At 36.2% G+C, this 19,130-nt stretch overlaps 1 protein-coding gene across 3 annotated transcripts; it reads left to right on the top strand.

Moving 5' to 3' along the window:
• The first annotated feature begins 19 nt into the window (after positions 1 to 19).
• FBXO8 (F-box protein 8) lies at positions 20 to 17,732 on the top strand. Of its 3 annotated transcripts, none has more exons than XM_005483810.3 (6): positions 20 to 156; positions 1,908 to 2,250; positions 4,400 to 4,526; positions 11,329 to 11,447; positions 12,868 to 13,064; positions 13,807 to 17,732. In XM_005483810.3, the coding sequence occupies exons 2-6, from the start codon at positions 1,919 to 1,921 to the stop codon at positions 13,992 to 13,994; spliced, it is 963 nt and encodes a 320-aa protein (XP_005483867.1). In that variant the 5' UTR covers positions 20 to 156; positions 1,908 to 1,918; the 3' UTR covers positions 13,995 to 17,732. The 3 variants fall into 3 exon arrangements, with proteins under 3 accessions (XP_005483867.1, XP_005483865.1, XP_005483866.1); XM_005483808.2 differs by having other exon boundaries at positions 21 to 156; positions 1,911 to 2,250; positions 13,807 to 14,445; XM_005483809.4 differs by lacking the exon at positions 20 to 156 and adding an exon at positions 481 to 628 and having other exon boundaries at positions 1,911 to 2,250.
• Positions 17,733 to 19,130: the final 1,398 nt, after the last annotated feature.

Raw genomic sequence — 19,130 nt, 5'->3', positions numbered from 1 at the left:
GCGGCGGCGGGCTCGGCCTCCCTGCCGAGGCTCCTTCCCTGGGCCTGTCCGCCCGTCCCCGCCGCCAGGCCCGCGCAGTCCCTCCCGCCCGGTGCGGCCCTCGCACGCAGGCGGGCCGGGCTCGTCGCGGCGGCGGTTGCAGCGGAGCTGGCACAGGTAGGCCCCGCGGGGGTCCCTCCGCGGCGCGGACGGACGGGCGGCGCGGCCAATCGGCGGCCGGGGCTCCGGGAGCGGCCCAATGGGGCCGGGGGGCGGCACCCGCCGGCAGCGATCGCCGGTGCCCCTGGAGCGGGGCGGCCGGGCCGGGCCGGGTCCCTGTGCCGCTCTGCCGGGGGACGAGCCGCTCGGGCGGCGGCTCGGCTGCGGAGCTTCTCGGGGCGCGGTGCGGCCTTGGGCGGCTTCGGGCCTCGTCTCCCCGGGGCGGCTCTGGGCCTGCGGGATGGGCTGTGCCTCCGCCCGCCAGCCTGGTGGCCCGCAGTCGGGATTGAAGGGTTTTCACGTTCCGGGGGGGACCAGCAGGCCTCGGTTGCAATGCAGCTGCTATGAACGAAGCTTCGGTTTCGATAGGCTTACGTCGAAGGAAGGAACGTTTTCCTGTTGGAATAATCGTGCCTCCAAATCAGCAGCTGTAGGGCTCAGTTACTATAAAGTGGAGAGTGTTTATATCTAGAGTGCATGTTGTTTTTTATTTAATAAAATAGAATCCAGTACTAATGCAGCGTTAATTTAGATTACGCTTAGCATCCTATTATGCTTGTCAACACTGCAAAAGAATTGATTATGCAGTATATAGCAAAGTAACATGAGGAAGCAACAATTAGAATTTAAATCAGACTTTGAGAGATAGCAGACAGAGCTAGAGAGATCAGCGATTTATAGACAAGCTCGATGTTATTTTTACTGTGGTAGCTACTCCAGCCAAGCTATCAAGAGTTTTCAATTAAAATTCCATTATTAGACGTTTGAAAACATGCATTTGAGTGGTATATTGAGTCTGAAGATTGAAAATATAGGTTCAAAATAATTTTAAAATATAGTCTTTGACGTCGTTACTTAAAAGGCTTCATAACAATGGGTTTGCTCATCTTTTATTATGAAAGAATTCATCCTGGATTATTACAGAGCTGAAAGTAATTACGTGATTGGGAAAATTATATGTGTTCTGACAAATGGCATATAAGCTGCTGAATAGCTACACAAATAGCAGAGCTTGTGATTTTCCTAGACTGGTTTAAATTCTGTCTCATTTTGTTTCTTCTGTGAAATTTCTTCAGTTTGTCCTTAAAAGCAGATATGGTTTTAATTTATTTTTTTTACATTACAAAAAGGCTTTTTATACTATTTCTGCAGTGATATTCTCTGTATAAGTATGTGAGTATCTTATAATTAAGGCTTTATGTTATGCTACTAGGTATGGAAGCTTGGAAAGATCCTTTTTCTCTTGTTTTGGAGGACTCAAAATCCTTACTGCATTATCACTGAAGTCATTAAACTTTGTTTCAGTGTCAGTCACTGTGTTATCCAATCATTGACTCTAAAGAGTCCTTCATTGACTCTAAATAAGGTCTTTTTATGAAAGTTTGAAGAAAGTCTGAAGAAGTCCAAATGTTTTGAGGCCTAAGGTTTCTTAACTATAAAATAAAGATAATATTTGGTACTCTTTGAAGAAGCTTATTGTTAATTTTGTAGCTCTTCGATCACGGAAACTTTTGAAAAAATTCTAGGTTTTTTTAATAGGTTTTCAGTATTTTTTCAATTGCCCTATGAAGACTGATTACCTGGTCACCATAACTTTGCCAGAACTCTCTATCTATTCAGATCAGTCCTAAAATTTTACTTTTGTGCTGAGCCTGTCTTACAAATGTTTACAAATAGCTGTCAATATCTAATTTGGATTTTTTGTCCAGCAGGCTCGCAGATGGGTCAGGGACTCTGGAGAATTGCTAGAAACCAGCAATTGCAGCAGCAAGGATACAGTGGACCAGGCTATCTTAGCAGAGAGCCTGGTAGGAGGATACCTGCTAACAACAATGTTTCCAATACGAGCCACCGCAAACAAGCTCAAGGAGGCATTGACATCTACCACCTGCTGAAGACAAGAAAATCGAAAGAGCAAGAAGGATTCATTAACCTGGAAATGTTGCCACCAGAGCTCAGTTTTACCATTTTGTCATACCTGAATGCAACTGATCTCTGTCTAGCATCATGTGTCTGGCAGGATCTTGCTAATGATGAGCTCCTCTGGCAAGGGTAAGCATGGAAAAAGAAATATCACCTGGGCATAGTAAAAAGTATTAGACTTTAAATTTGCTTCAGTACGTCTTTCTAACCTAGCAAAGGTTTCCTAAGTTAAATGAGATTTATAAAGAGGAAACATATATCATTTAAAAATGTGTTATTCTGGATTTTTAATTAGCATGAGGTATTACTGGACATTGCTACATACATAAGCATGCTTGGCACAAGTGTACATGTGTATTATTAAACACCTGGTGTTTGAGATACCATCACAGGGACTTCACTTTTGTATTATCTCAAAGCACATCTCAGGTGTTTGTATCATTACTTCTCTGAACTTTGAACAGTTGTCTAGCTTAAGCAAGCAAGCATATTCAGCCAAACTTCCAAAGGAAGAGAAGTGAGAACTCATCTGCTACACTTGACACAAATTAGGTATCTTTTTTGGAAGATGGCTGTGGAGGGAGGAAAGAAAAGTTTGGTTTTTTCTCAAGTGAAATTTCTGCAGCCTAACACTTGAAACACATTTATGTAGAACATATGCAGAATTTGTATGTCTGGGAAATAAATAAAGGAACATTTTTAAGATAAAATGGTGTAATATTAAAATGTAATTAACATATTGTTCTGTATTTTATGTTTTACAACACTAGGAAACACTCATGAAATCATACTAATCTTTAGAGTAGATGGTCAGCAGAACTTGTAGCTTCTTTCACAACATTTTCTTCTCCCTTAACAGACAATATTACTACTGTAGCAGTTGGGTTGCTGTTCAGGTTGTTTATTTACCTTTCATTATGCTCTACATCTCCTCCTCCCCTTGTCTGTTTCCTTGCCCAGCTGTATTTGAATTAAGCAGTTTCCCTTCCTATCATGCTTTTGAACCTAGCAAAGGATAATGCAGCATAACTTCTTAGTCACAATTGTTCTGCTGTTGGGGACTGTTCTATTGACAGGAGCAGGAATTCTAGTGAAGGATACCAGTAAGCTTCTAAGTTTGTCAGTATGCATTGTACTGTGCTCAGTTCTTGGTCTCAAACTCAACCTAAATAGAAATAAATCCCCTAGACCAAAGCTTGTAGTAGAGCTTCTTAATTACATGCAGTATATATTCTTAACATGTGGGGTAGAAATACATATTTTCCTTGAAGTTCATTCTGGGAAGCAGTTCAACCGTTTTTGTGCAATCTTTCCAAATAATATTCACATTTATACCGCATTTCTTTTGGTAATGAAAATGCATCCTGATTTAGCAATAGATAAAAATCTCAATTTGCATAATCTCTGTAAAAATCTTCACTATTCCACACATATAAGGGTGTGTTTAAGCTTTGGCAAGTACTGTGGTTGCAGTTCCAAACTCAGTCCAAATAAGACCCAGGTTCCAGAACTGAAAACAGAATCTTTGCTATATCTCCAGTGACTACCTGCTGGATCCTAAACATTGTTCCTAATTAGTTACTGGGCAGGTGTGTTGAAGCAGAACTACCAGTTCAATAAGGAATCTGGTGTAGAAGGGGAATTGCAGATGGTATCATCAAAGGAACTGAGATGAGGGACAGAAACTGATGAGACTGATATGGAGTCAGGGTGGAATAAAAAGGAAAGAAGCTCAAAGGTTATAGAAGATTGAGAGGAATGGGACTGGATCTAGTTGTTAGGACTGGCCAGTTAGGACAAGAGGAAGAAGAGTTGGGTGAAGAAGGACAGATGGGGAAAGGGCTGAATTAAAGGCATAATTGTGTGCAGGTACAGTGTCCAATTCACTGCACAACTGGGGCACAGGAAAAGAAACAGAATGTTTTAATCTGTCATAGTACCCCAGGAGAACAACTTGTCCCTGTCCTCCAGTGTTCAGGTTCTAGAGTGCCAGAGGTCTCTGCTCTCTTGTTGTCATAATGATGCCACCTACTGGGATAGGTTTTGATGTTGCACTCAAATACACCAAAACCTCTGAGAAGAAAACATTAATCATATAATTGAAGATTTTAGGAAAACATGGCAAAACATGACTTATAACATGACTGTTATAGTAACCTACTTCTAACTTTTCTTATAGCTCAAGTATTAGCTTTGCAGTGTTGGTTACATTTTGCTTTTGTAAAATCCATGAAATTTGGTAAGGAATTTTTATAATAGATTAATTCTGTTTTCATAGGTTGTGCAAATCCACTTGGGGTCACTGTTCTATATACAATAAGAATCCGCCTCTAGGATTTTCTTTTAGAAAATTGTATATGCAGCTAGATGAGGGCAGTCTCACCTTTAATGCCAACCCTGATGAGGTAAGTGAATTGTTGCTGACAGTAATAAACAGTTACAATAATTGTGATTGCTTTTTTATAATTATATCCATCTAAAACCAAAGTTTTAATCAGTGTTTGTTTTACTGTAGAGGTGGTTAATGAGCAGTATCCTGGTCTTTTTTTTGAGTATTGTACCTGTGTGCATCATTTACATGACTTGCCTGTTAAGTGGCCTGTACAATTCTGTTGATGCCAGAAATTCATGACCACATATTAACTTATGAACCAGGCAGATATCCTAACTGAAGAGACAGTGGTGAATTGTAAGAGCGTAACATTGAGCTTACATAAATAAAAATGTTAAAATGCAGAGCTTGAGTTTGGTTCACTTTAGACAAAGCAGGATGAGGTATAAAGTCTGATTACTTCTATTGCAATCACGTTTTCTTGTAGGGGATTTTCACCTATTTCCACTATCAAGGAGCAAATCTTGAAGTATGAAAAAGATCTACTGCTGAACTATCCTGAAGATCAGTTTGATTTAGTTTCTGTAGGTGTTTATTGTGCACTATCTTTTCTTATAGAACAATATAAATTTGTCTTCAAAAAAACCCCATGCCTTGTCAGACTGAAAGGTTTTCATTTATAAGTTCATGTAACTAACTGGAAAAGTCAGTTTCTGCTTTCAGTCTGTCACCTTTCAAAGAAGAAAACAGTTTGAGAGTAGACAGCTTTTGCCTGGGAGATAGACAGTTAATGCCCAAGTGACAGAGAGAGTCTTTTGTGTATAAAACAAGACTCCTTCTTCGTGTTTCCTAGGAAAAGAGTGTACGCAGTACTGAACAAAAATGCTGTCAGCTTCCTGCGTATAGTTACACACATACATGGAAGTGGTAATTGAATAAATCCCAAGTAGAAAAAGGATTGAGATATGAGAAGAAACACTTCTAGGAGCAAATTTCACTCAGCTGATATGATACAGAAAGTGTGAACGTGTGATGGGGTAAAATAAATAAAGCAATTCTGTGAATCACTGCAATAATGTAATTTCACTTAAGTTCTTGCTTTATCTCATATTCTCCTTGATTAAGATACCATTACTTTTATCAGTCACAAATAGAGTATTTTGTAATTTTTCTGGTAGAGCTCTGCCTTGAACTCTGATAAACAGCATCGAGACATCAGCGCCTGGCCACTTGAGTGATTAGTATTGTTTTTCTGCAGAATTTTCACAAATTTAATAATAAATGTGAAAGCTTTCTAAGTAGATGTAATATTTAGGCAACTTACATGTTTTCAGTAATACATCAAATATATTGCTGGTAGCATTGTCTGTCCAAATTTTTCTTTGTATTTGAATTTTTTGACACAATTTTTTCATTTAACTATCTCAGTTTATAATGTGCCATTATATTTCAACCTTATTTAAAGTAATCTTGGTATCTTTAAAGCATTTGGAGCCTTCAGAAAAGGCACTTAATAGAAGATTCATTATTTTTAAGGGCAATAAGATCTGCAAATTAGAGCTAACTTACAGCATATAGGTATTAACTTTATTTTGCTACTCTTGCTTCTTGCGGTTATATTTTACAATAGAAGTACAAATACTCTGCTTCAATGAGAGATGAGAACCTCAGGGTATCTCCTAAGGGCTCTGTTCCTCTCTCCCTGTGGAGCACCATAGCCTGGTAGGAGTCATTCAGGGCCTGAGTTTCAGGAGAATTCACAAATACTGTTGCTTTAACTGTTTACAGCTGTGATATTGGCAGACTTATTATTGTTATAAGGACACTGTGACTGGAACGTATGATATGACATTCCACTATTATAAATTGTGTCTCCGAATTTCCTGCCAAACTCTGCTTTACATTTGATAACAGACCTGATCAAATTACTATAAAAATAGGAATACTTACAGCCACAGGAGCAAGATTCTCCAAAGGACACCGCCCATGTCATGAAAATGGGTAACCAGGCTCCACAGCAACAGCTCCAGAGCTAGCGGTGGCTCACGGGGTAGGGAAGAGCATCTGCACACTTTGTGGTAGGATTCTCTGGTTAGCCATTGTTGTGTGCATGGTGTTGTGGTATCTGCTGTAATTTACCGTGTTGGTTGTGTGCATGAGCTTGCATAATTCATAGCAGGTGCTCACATTCTGCTAAAAGGATGTGCCTAAACACATGACATGTAATCTGAAAAAAAAAACCTCCAGTGCATGTTTGGGTTGGGGTTTTTGTTTTGTTTTGATTTTGTTGTTTTGGTTTGGGTTTTGGGGTTTTTTTTGTTGGTTGGTTGGTTTTGTTGGGTTTTTTCATATGGCGCCACCATCGTAGACAAGATTTTGGAAGCTGGTTTTTGTTGTTTCTTTGGAGAGAGGGGATAGTTTAGTGTTAGTATTAGCACTTGAATATTAATATGTTGTTTAATCTGCCTACCTGATTTCTGTAATATTTTATTTTAAAGAGTGTATGATGTTTGTGAAATGTTTCTCATGCAGTGCTCATTTCATCTCGTGTGCTTATAACTCAAAATTTGTAAGCAACCAGAAGTTATTTCCCATTATTTTGTATCTAGTTTCTAACTGCCTACAAAATATTTAGTCAAGTTTATTACACGGATCAATGCTTTGTAGCTAAAATTGAAACTAAAGGTACAAACAAGAATCTTCTGGTCAGGAAAGAAGTTCTATTTTTTTTTTCATCCTTAATGGTTCTAACTGATCTATTTAATAGCATTTATCTTTATGGACCTTGTGGAATCTGTACTCTACCAAAGCTCCCTGACTTTAGTGAGGTCAATATTTCCTTTGCATAGCATAATAATAAAGTACAGTAAGACAGTGCTTATACTAAACCTGTCTTTGCACTATTCTGATTGTCTCATTCTGCAAGCTGCCCTTAGTTTTTGACAGGGAGGCCAGGTTTTTCTGACCTTTTCCTGGTTATAAATTGTTAGCCACTTGTGTAAAGCCACTTGTGTTCGTCACTTGTGTAAATCTTACCTGACTTTTAATTATAGATAGTCTGTAGATGATGGATTGTTTACTGTGCTGTATTTCTAAGCAGAGTGTTGAAACTTAGCCTATTTCATAGTGATCTACTAAGCAAGCCACTTCTGAGATGCCTTGGTTTATCGGTCAGAAGAATAGTATAAGTACGTGTATGTTGTAGAGGAAAGAAATTTGTTTGTGTGATTTATAAAAAAAGTTGGAAAGCAACATTGAGCTGAAACCTTTTGATATTTCTACATTAAAATCAGAATGGTTTAATCTTGTAAATTATTAGTTATGGATTCTCTGTAATATGAAGAATATGTCCGCATTCTATTTGCAATTTCTGCTATTCTGTTTGGATCACTGAGACTGTGTTTTAAAGGCATACAGTGAAAGAGACACTGTTTCAAATGTATCTTATATATTGGGTCCACATTTGTCTTGATGTGGACCACCAAATGACTTGATTCCTAACTTAGTAAAACAGTCATGAAAATTTGTATTATACAATATTTCATCAATGCTCTGCATTGTTCCAGAAGATGCACCATCACATCTATTGAGATAGTGTACTTCCCTAAAAAAATGGTAACAATGATACCATATGTGTCTAATTATTATTTATTAATAATGTTAGTGTTACCTAGAATCACCAGCAGAAGTTGAGACCCTACTATACTAGATACTGATTCCAAAATTTCTGTGTCATTAACTTAGGCTGTGTCTGGTTTGTTTTGTATGCATATCTAAACAGAGGTGCCAAAAGCAACTACAAAAGTTTTAATGTTGACTGCTGTACTGAGGTGCTCTGAAAGTACTCTTAGCAAAGAAGATAGTTAATGCAGAAATGGAATCAACACTTAAAAAGAAAAGTTTTCCATTTTAGAGGTCCTGTATGGATATTAACAAATCCAAAGACTATTGGAAACAGGTAGAAAACAAGCAAGGAGTATCAGTGCTGTAATAGAATAGCTGGCAAAACAAGCATTCTGTGCAAGGAAAAAAAAAATTTAAAAAATAACATACTGAACTACAACAAGTGGCTTTTGTTGTTACTGTTTGTCTATATTTAAAGTTGTTGTTTGCGTGTATAATTTAAATCAACACTTCCATGCATTAATATTTTATCCAGAGCTGTCTGAAATTCAGAGATAACATGCTTGCCACAGAGGCAAGGTTTAAGGCATCCTTCCTAATTCTCTAATTCTAAGAATATTACAGTCCTCTGAATTAGATTTTTAAAAAATAGTGTATGTGCTCATTCTGCAGTGTTTCCTGAGTGTTAAAAAGGCCTCTTCAGAGCTGATAGATCATGGCACAGAGTAGCCTACCTGACTGCAGTCAAATGTTTCCTAAGAGAATCAGCAGCTGACTGATAAGTAATCTTAGCATCGGTTTAATAGTGTGTAGGGCTACCTACTTCAGCTAGTATATATGCCACAAGTGACCGTTTTAGCTACCAAAAGTGATTTATTTGAAGCAAGGGTTCTGAGAGGTTTTCAAGGTAGTATTTACAGTGTTATGAAAAACAGATTCAATGACATGCTGTAAATCTTGTAAATAAATTTCATTTGCTGTGAAACAAAATTTAAGAACTTAAAAAAGAAAGCAGGCTTCTACTGTTGCAAACAGTATTTTTGATAGCTTAGGATGAAATAAAAAGCAACTAAAAACCATGGCATGTGGTGAACTATATTTTATTTATACCCTGTTTACCTGTGAATGAGCTGATGAAAATGCATTCACAGGGAAAGATATTGTCAAGCATTATGTGTGGTAGGGGAGAAAGGAGTTAGAGAATAATAAGGCAAAGACTTTGTAGCTTGTCGGATGGAGATCCCACATTGAGCTGCAAGTTAGTGAGAAAGAAACTGCAGCATTTATTGTCACAGAGAAACAAACCTGCTGTCTTAAAGAGGGTGTTATTGTCATCTTGCCTCTGCTATATCATGCTAGGTGCTTTCTGGGTGTGTTGCATAAGTGTTTATTAATTGCAGCAGGAATGCTATTCAAGACTTCCCCACCAGGCTTCAGTTTGTACTAGCTTAAGCTAATACTTCCTATTGAAGCAAACACATCAATCTCATTAACTTGGGATAAATGTAAAGGAGATATTCTGTGGCTCATCTTACATAAATTGCCAAAATCCTTGTTATCTCCCATTTTTAATTTCTTGTTTAGCTGTGACTCAAGAAAGTACTTAATATGTTGTCCATCCATATTATGGACAAACTTAAATATGATCTAATTTGGACTGAAATGCAAGATGATAGAGCAATACATGTTACATTGTCATCCTAAATATAGATTTTTCATAAAATTGGGGCATAACACTGCTAGATTTTTTGGTTTATCTATCTAAAACCCTTTGGTTTTATTTATTTTTATAAACCATTATTTAAACAAAATAAATGTATCTAGATTAACTGCTCTTTTCTATGAATATTATAAGCAAAAACTGTGGACTGGTAAAAATAGCTACTTAATACTACACGTGTTTTTTGGCTTTTAATTTATGTTCTTAAACATATATTGTAACTATTTTCCTGCTTTATGCAACTAAGATTTTGCTTTGCTAAGACACTTCACAAAATGTTCCAAACCTGCACTCAACCCTTTATTTCTTTTTCACACAAAATTCAAGAGCACTGGGAAGTTTAGTTTATACACTGAATGATAGGTTGCCCCTACATCTTTGTAGCTGTAATGTGAACTTAAAAAGCAGACTTTAAAAATAATGTTATGTTTGATATCAGAAAATTTAAGAAAAAATATTTCAGACATATTTTAAACGTGATTTAGGTTGTGGCCTTGGTACATTATTCTATGCAGAAATCCACTGTCCTACTCATTTTACATTTCATCCTTATGCTGTAGTCAAGATCTATTGTACTTAAGTATTGCAACACTTCTTGGTAACAAATGCTAAGAACTGCTCCCAGCCCCTGCCAAATTGAATCGGGAGAACTTGGTTAGTTGTTCTCAGGTTTAGATTGTTGCTGTTGGAAAGTGTGAACATCTATTAAATCCATTAGTTGGGTTTTGATTTCTAAGGTTGTAAGGAAAATAGTTTTATGCTTTGGGATATTTCAATGACCAGAGAGAATCCAGAATATCACTGAAATACTTTAAATTTGCCATGTTTATTCTATAAGAAGTGTGTGTTTGGTAAAAGTGTAAAATTCTGGGAATCATGACTATAAATTATATGCATTTCTGTATTTTTAAACTATTTTTATGTTAGACATATTGTTCTTATTTATGTGTATGCATATTTATATATGTTGACACTTACCTATGCTTTGAAATCAGCGTGCTTGTGTTTATTTGCATTATTACACATTTAAACAAATGCATTTAATGCATCTATTTGAATGTGGTACATTGTATACATGTGAGAACATTACTGTTTTAATGAAAGACCTTGAAGACTAAACACAATCTTATGGCTAAGATTTTCTTATTTGCAAAAGATATGAAATTAACAGTTATGGTCCCTACAACATTTTAAATACTATTACAATAGTATGAAAAGCAAAATACTGATATACACTGTAAAGAAATTATTAAAGAACCATCATGCTCATTATGGGGTTCATAATTTAAAATTTTCTACTATGACTGTACGTAAAATCTCAACCATAACACTAAATTGTCTCTTGGCATTTGATTTATAATTTTAGAGTGTATTCTGCATGTTGAAATGTGATTTAGAGGAGGACGAACCATTCTGAAAAACAAACCAGTTAATTCGTAGGATTACAGTCCTACATTGTGAAGTACAGTACTTGTTCCTAAATACATTATGAAGATTAAACATATTTATATGTACTTGTATTTTATCTCAGGGTGTCAACTACTTTATGTCCAAAGGCATACTAGATGATTCACCGAAAGAAATAGCTAAGTTTATCTTTTGCACAAGAACACTGAATTGGAAGAAGCTGAGAATCTACCTTGATGAAAGGTAATTAAAATTTCTCTTAAGGCATTTTCTATTAATTTTCAATGTTCAGCCCCATTTAACAATATTTTGAATGTAGAGATGCCACTTCAGTGATGTAGAAAGGCAAAACAATGCAGCTAGGTAATGGTTCTTCTAAATCTGAACAGTCACTCTGTTCAAGTATTTATGTGACTGTAGGACTTAATAAGAATCATCTTATCACCTGTAAATGATAAATCTCACATCCTCACAAAATCTTACATAGAGATTTTGCTGCTTTTTTTGACTTGATGGGTTTTTTTTCCCTTTCTTGTGGATCTTATTCAGAAAAAGTAATTATCACATTACAAAGGGATGATGGCTTTTTAACTAATGTTGAATCATCTAACCATTATTTGGTTGTCTGAGATTTCTTGATTGGAAGTTGCACACACCTCCTGACAGGGAAGGGAGCAGCCTCTTGGAGACATCAGGAGCTGCAGAAGGGAGCTCTGTCCCTGCCTGGTGTTCTGTCTCCACAGTGCTTTCTCATGCCATCAGCTTGGGGGAGGGCAGTATCATTGAGGAGAATAGTTACTGCACCTGAATAGGAAGAACAGAGGATGCTTCTCATCCTCTTCAGCCTGTGCTACTGAAGGAATAAAAAGAGTCTGTAATGTTATCACCACTGGCAGTCCTGTGCAGTAAAACTTGAGATTTATAAATCTTTTAGACAATAATAAAAATACAAACCATTTAATGGATGAGATTGCAAGTTAATGTTAGTGACTCCTACTGCCATTTATCTTCCCTTCATAAACAGAGTATGATCAGACACTAAAAATAAAAACTACTTTTTTAAATGTTGAAACTCACAGGCAGGGTAAAAATCAGGTTAAATATAGGAAAATGTTCTTAGGTTCACTTCAAATTTGCTTCCAAATTTTTTTCTACTGTCTTTTTCACATCTGACAATATAGGTGTGGTCTGAATCTTTTATGTGTGTTTGTGTTCAGTGCAAAGCACTTGAGAACATCACATTCTAGTGGACTTCCATGAGCAAATTTTGCCTAGCTGAAGCCTGGTTTTAACAAGACAGTCCTGTAACAGCTTCTAGTTAGACATCAAAATGTGTGGCATGCATCAATGTATTCCCTTTCCTGTCTTTTTTAATGGTTTTGTCACAGATTAAAGGAATCAAAACCTCTGTGTAGACCTTGATTGAATATATATACAAACTTTGAGTTCTGATTTGTGTATGTTTTTATACTGTTTGGCCACAAATAGGCAAAGAACATGTATTTATATTATCTTTGTGCTGTTAGTGATAATTTTGCCTTTTAGCGAAAACAAAAGCTCATACAATTCTAAAGCTTTAATTTTTATTTTTAACATCTACACATTTTCATGTTTAAATAGTTAAAAGAAACCTTTCTGATGATATGGGTTTTTGTTGTTCCAGGAGAGATGTTTTGGATGACCTTGTGACGCTGCACAACTTCAGAAATCAGTTCTTGCCAAATGCACTGAGAGAGTTCTTCAGACACATTCATGCTCCTGAGGAGCGTGGGGAGTACCTTGAAACTCTCATAACAAAGTTCTCTCACAGATTCTGTGCTTGTAATCCTGATTTGATGAGAGAGCTTGGCCTTAGCCCTGGTAAGCAAAAATGAGCAGTGGATCAGTCTTTATACTTCTGGATGATGCTACTGTTTCTGACAGCTTAAATGTTGGCACCTAAACGTGTATATCTGAAAGTACAAAGTTGAAAAATTTTGTCGAAAATTTTGTTCAGTTAAAAAAAAACCAAAAAACATAGAGATTCTTTTAGCTGATTAGTTTGGTTTATTTCCATGGTATCTTTCTTACATTTTTGTATGTTCTTTGAGCTTTTTTCTTTTCCAAAGTTCCTCTTGCAGAGTTTTACACACGTAACATTTTACCTTGTGGATAGTCTCACAGAAATGAAAGGGAATATTGGGCCACATACAAGCTAACAAGTATTTCTAAGTGGTTGGAGGAGGCAGTTTTTAGCAGTGGAACTGCTTACATATTTAAAAGATAAGCTTTCCAGGATGTTGGCTTTAGTTTATACAAACTTCAGGAATCTGTTTAAATGAAAATGTATAAAGCCCTTAGTGGCTTTTGGATTATGTAGAAATATTAAGAGATTTGTAAATTCTCATTTGGCAGTGTGCTGACATATTACTTTGAAAGTTGCCATATTAAATTTTATTTCTATGGATACCCTTCTGAGTAGTTGTACGTATATGTGTATGTATATATGTATAAAGTTATGAACCTAGATGACAAAGATCATAAGGTTCTTAGACAGGGAAAAATACTTTTAATGATCCCAGTTTCTTTTTTAAACTTTTTTTATTTATTCTCTCTTGTCTAGATGCAGTTTATGTACTGTGTTACTCTTTGATTCTCCTTTCGATTGATCTAACAAGCCCTCATGTGAAGAACAAAATGTCAAAGAGAGAATTCATCCGAAACACACGACGAGCTGCACAGAATATTAGTGAAGATTTTGTAGGGCACCTTTATGACAACATCTACCTTATTGGCCACGTGGCTGCCTAAAAGCACAATTTGCTAGCACTTAAAATTTGTAATTTTCAGAAACTACATCAATTCAAGATATTAATTATTTTGTAGAGATGGGGGTTATTTTAGTGCTGGTCATTCTAACCTCTGTATGCAATCAAAGTTTGTGTGTGTAAGTGTGTGTATGTGTAAACTACCTTTTCTATCTATTAACTGTGGGAACAGAACGACTTTTTTTCATAATTTTTTTTAGTTTTGCACAAAACAATGCCATTAGTCTGACACAGCCATTTATGAATGTTAAACTGACATTACAGTCTAAGCTGAAAAAGTGGTGAATTTGTGCATTAGATCTGCTTGAAACTTTAATAAGTTCATTCTTTTTAGAATACCATGTAATGTGTATATATTTAACTAAAGAGATTTATAATCATAATTATTTTATTGTAAAGTATTTTAACTAAAATTTCTCCTTTTATCTCTTAAATTAGTGTTTGACTTTTCGTTTGCATTTTTTTACAATGCTAACTACCTCAGATACCTAAGTTAGAGGAACATTGATCTGAATACTACAATAAAGTTTATTCTAGGAGATGATAGAACACTTGTAAAATATTTAAGCTGATGTTTTATACTATATTTATTAACTTGAATTAGCATGTTGCCAATCTGCTGTTCACTCAATTTTAAAAATGACAGGCTCTATTTTAGATGAACCCTGGTGCCATAAAGGGTTATCCAGGGGAAATCATGCAGTGTACAGAGAGGTTTCCATCATTTACTTACACAACTTATTTTGCAGATACTGGTTTTTGGGAAACAGGACAACTGCAATCACCTGTTCAGCACAGTAAACAAGAAAATCTGAACAGGGAAAGTGGTAGGAGTGAGTAATATGTTGCTGCTTTCAACGGGTTCCCTCAGTCTAGAAGTGTCAATGATGGAAATGCCTTGGCAAATGTATACCAGATGACTTGTTGCTAAAGCTGTTAAAAACTGACAGTGCAAGATTAGAGCAGTGACTGTGCAGGATTGGAGAACTGTTTCAGAGTCAGATACTGAATTACTTTCTAAGTTAGTCATGTAGCTAGATATTAAACAGCTCTAAATTTGTGGAAGAACTTCAAAAATTACTTGATCGGGTTTTGTCTTGACGTTTTCTGAAGTGTGGAGGATATTAACAGTGGAACTGCTGTGCTTGTGCAGAAGTTGACTAAGGATTTGCCTAGGTTTTGTTCAGACGACTCTAGGAGCAGTTGATATAACGTGTAGTTGAAGAGCTGTTCCTGATTATGTTTGTTTACATAATATTCAGCTATCAGTAGTGTCTGGATACATCATGGTAGCAAGTATATTTCTTCTTTTTCTCTACCCCATACCATGAGGTGATGTGGGAAGGTATTCTTAATCTGTAAAACAGAACTAGTCTGAGTTTTTTACATGGAAAGCTTATAGCAGAGCCAAGAATTTCATTCAGGAATGACCCCTCACAGCCATGCACTTTGCCTATGCTGCTGCTTTCTGTATAGCACCTAGGGAATGTTAACTTTGTTTTAGATGTGAGAAGGACAGTCCATACAAGGGCTACATAAATTATGGGAAGAAAAAGATGTAGCTGTTACTATTTCAAGTTTTTATAGCTCTGCTCCACAAACCAAAATGCATGCAAAAATAGTACTTTTTTATTGCACTACCTTTTATCAAGTGTAAATGCCACTGCATTTATGTAGCATACACAGCCAAAGCCAGGAGCCAGCAGTATTGTGGCCGTGTTCCAGACAGGTTTACAGCATCACCTGCCTTGCTCAGGATAACTACTCCTCACCCAGTGTTATGTCATGTATTGCAGAAAGTCCAAGGATGCGTTCTGCAGTGGTCAATTAATCTCAAACACAAATTAAGAGTGTATGGTACAGTGGGGAGCTTTGTATAAGGCACAGATGTCTGCTGCTATACTACAGGAAAAAAAATTGAAAGCTTTTAATGTAATTTGTAAGACCAGTTATAAAGGACAAGTGTCTCTGGGCTCTTTAAAGTGATTTGAAGTGGAGACAGCAGAATATAGTTTCCTAAGAAACACTCCTCAAAGGTTGCACATTTTAAAAGAAGAGTTCAGTGAATTTTGAAATTGGAACTTTTCTTGTTAGAAAATATTTTCTTCTCAAACCACAAATGCAGAGCGAGGTTTAATTCTGTTCTGGCATAGGTTGACATTAGTGATACTGGTTTTGATTTTGCACTAGTAAGAAAGTATGAATTGTTAGTCTGGATTTCTCCTAATTTCCCATTACCCTGATACAGTACAAAACCGTCAGGCAGGCAGAACATGTTTTTTCTGGAATAGATGAGTACATCTATTAGCAAGGTCTAGAAAACTTCTAGGCCAGTGTAGAAGCCAAGAAGATAAATTAGAAACAGAATGATACAATTCAAGTTTCCATAAGACAAGGCTGGGGCAAAAGAAAACAAAACCCTAATGACATGCAGATAACAGCATCTGATCTTCACAACAGGATTTTGAACAGTGTTAGAGGATTAGCACCCAAATCATGCTCTACATTATGTTACTAACTCAGAGTGGAACAGAAAACAGCAAACACAACTTGCCAAGTGTGAATTCCCTCAGTGTCAATCACCAAGTAACTAAATACATTTCTGCTGTCATTTTTCTTTCACCAGTTTAAAGTGGCTGAGAAGTAATTTTTTGCACTTTAGCAATCTAGACTTTACATGAAGTTAAACAATTTTCTGTCTTAAAAGGAGAGAAAAAAAATCAAGTGTAACAGTACTCTTAAAAAGTGAAAAAAAAAAAAATTGTCTTGGTTGTCCTCCAAAAACTCTTTAAAAAACAAAGTGTTATGCAATGTTTTCTTCAATGCACTTGGTGTCTCCATGCACATTTTAAAATAATGATACTTCATTGATCCGTGTGTCACTAAATGATGCAATGTGGAAATAGCTCCTTGATCAAGCCCTTCAGAAGATTTAGGCAGAGGATCTCAAGCTGAATTATGTGAGCATGATCATGCTTATAACTGTGAAGTGTTTCCCAAGCTATTGTGATTCCACCACTGCATGTCCTTTGAACTTCGGCCATGTGGTGTTGCCTTAACTCTTAACTGTATGCACTGTACACAGCACTGAAGGAAGAAGTGAGCCTGCAGCCCATCCCTCTGCAAACCCTCACTGTTCTGTCCTAAAAGACACTAGAATTTTCCTTAATGGCCATTTCTGTAAGTTTGGTAACTTCAGTATACACAGATGTGACAGATGGAAAATTTTCTGTTCGTGTTGGGAAAATGAGTGTACCCCTGTGTCCATGTAAAGTGTCACACAAATGCAGCTCCTGTTTGCTTTGATTATAAAGTCTGAGGCTCTGATTGCATTTATTCAAGGAATATGGCATATATTAGGTATTCACATAGCTTAGCTATACACAGCATCTGATATTATCTGTTTTCTCAGACTCTATTTCTGTCTAAAATACCTTCCATTCAAACTCTGAACAACACATTTATACAGCTTTGGCTTTCTAAAATAAATCAAAGTTGCTGCAACATAAATCAACCCAAACAAATACAAGTTTGAGATGTGTTTGTCGATTTTGAAGTAAGTGAGAAATTTGCATTCAGGAAAAAAATTCAATTTGTTCTCTTTAACCTTTCCCTTTCACTCCCCACACTGGAAAAAGAAAAAATGTAAACAGTTTCAAAATACAGCTTTAAGAAAATAAACTGACTAGCTGGGCAAATAAATGTTATTATTTCTTCAGTATTCTGCAGTTTATTAATGTTCTTAACATAAACAGGTTTATCAACGAGGAATTGCTCTTTTTCAAAGTGGTAATACTTTTGTTCTCTGTGTAAAGGTGTCATTGTGCAATCTGATACTGTTTATAGCTCTGTTTTTAGAAAACAGGTATTATTTTAAGCACTTAAAATTGAGGTGTACCTCCTTGATCATGTTAAAATGTCAGAATTATAATAAGTATTTGGGAAAGTCAGATTTACTTGCCCTCTATTGAATTAGGATTTTTTTTTCCTTTTAAAATATTTCGTGGGTGTATTAAAACTAATAAACATTGAGGCCAATGACTTGTTCTCTGCCATTACAAAATCTCCCACTCTAATCTCAAAAGCACTATTAAAGTGGGCAAAGAACAGATTCCTGTGTTTCACATCAGCATGTTATGGTTTTATTTTGCCTAGAAAGAGAAATACAAGTTTTTATAATCTGCATTTAATAGTGATTTTAGTAAGATAAAATTTTATGTGATAATCTAATACTATTTATGAGATGTTTAAAGTTCAGACTTGCCATGTGTAATTAAATCATAATCAAATAGATAGGAGTATTTACAGAAGTGTGTCTATAAAAAACCTAAAAGAGATCACATTGCTTCTTTTTCACCTCAGTGTTTTTTACTAATATTAATGTTAGCAAATTTGCAGTTTTCCTTTCTTATTCGTATAAATATGCTTAGAGAAAATATTTAAATGGAATACTTCCATTTCCTATGTGAAATTCACTTGCAAAAACAAACTTTCTGTACTTAAAATATTAGAAAAGCAAAAAAAACTTCAATTCATTGAAAGAAAAAGGAAGCTCTTAATTTTCAGTTGTGTGGTTCACTCATAGACCGTAATAGAGAAAACAAGCAGAAGGCACTTTTCCACTTTTCTGATTCTCAGCAATCAAAAAAAATGCGTTTTTTAAGCTTAAGAATAGTCTATGTGTACCTAACAGAAATCAAACATGTTTTTGTGAAAGCAGTATGGTCAGAATACCAGTTTTTTCAGAGAGTGTATTCATTTGTAAAAGTTAGCTTTCTTCTTGGCAGTGTTGGAGTGGAATGTTGGATTTAATTTAAAATGATTAATGAGATTTTGTCAGACTCCTGCCTTTACCACCACTGCAGTTTGTCAGCACAACAACCTGGGAAGCCGGGACGCCACTCTGTCGCCCAAAACTGCTTTCCAGGAAAAAATAAACCCCAGTAACTAGTGCCAGGTACGTGTCGATGGTATTGTCTTTCAGCTGCTGAAAGTTTAACTCTAAGCTGGGGCATTTACACATTCTGAGGAAGTGAACCTCATTTGTTATTTCAATAGTCCTGTTTTTGACACTGGATACCAGTGTGAACTTAAATTTTTAGAGCAAGCATAGCCGTTT

Source organism: Zonotrichia albicollis, chromosome 5 (assembly GCF_047830755.1).
Source record: "Zonotrichia albicollis isolate bZonAlb1 chromosome 5, bZonAlb1.hap1, whole genome shotgun sequence".
In the NCBI taxonomy this organism is placed as follows: domain Eukaryota; kingdom Metazoa; phylum Chordata; class Aves; order Passeriformes; family Passerellidae; genus Zonotrichia; species Zonotrichia albicollis.
The sequence above is the reverse complement of the archived record's forward strand: the minus strand, read 5'-3'. Positions and strand labels throughout refer to the sequence as shown.

Excerpts from the sequence above, each read along its gene's own strand:
- FBXO8 (XM_005483810.3), top strand. The coding sequence starts at position 1,919 with ATGGGTCAGGGACTCTGGAGAATTGCTAGAAACCAGCAATTGCAGCAG. Across the intron at positions 2,251-4,399 it reads GATGAGCTCCTCTGGCAAGG|GTTGTGCAAATCCACTTGGG; the intron begins GTAAGCATGGAA and ends CTGTTTTCATAG. Across the intron at positions 13,065-13,806 it reads AGAGCTTGGCCTTAGCCCTG|ATGCAGTTTATGTACTGTGT; the intron begins GTAAGCAAAAAT and ends TCTCTTGTCTAG.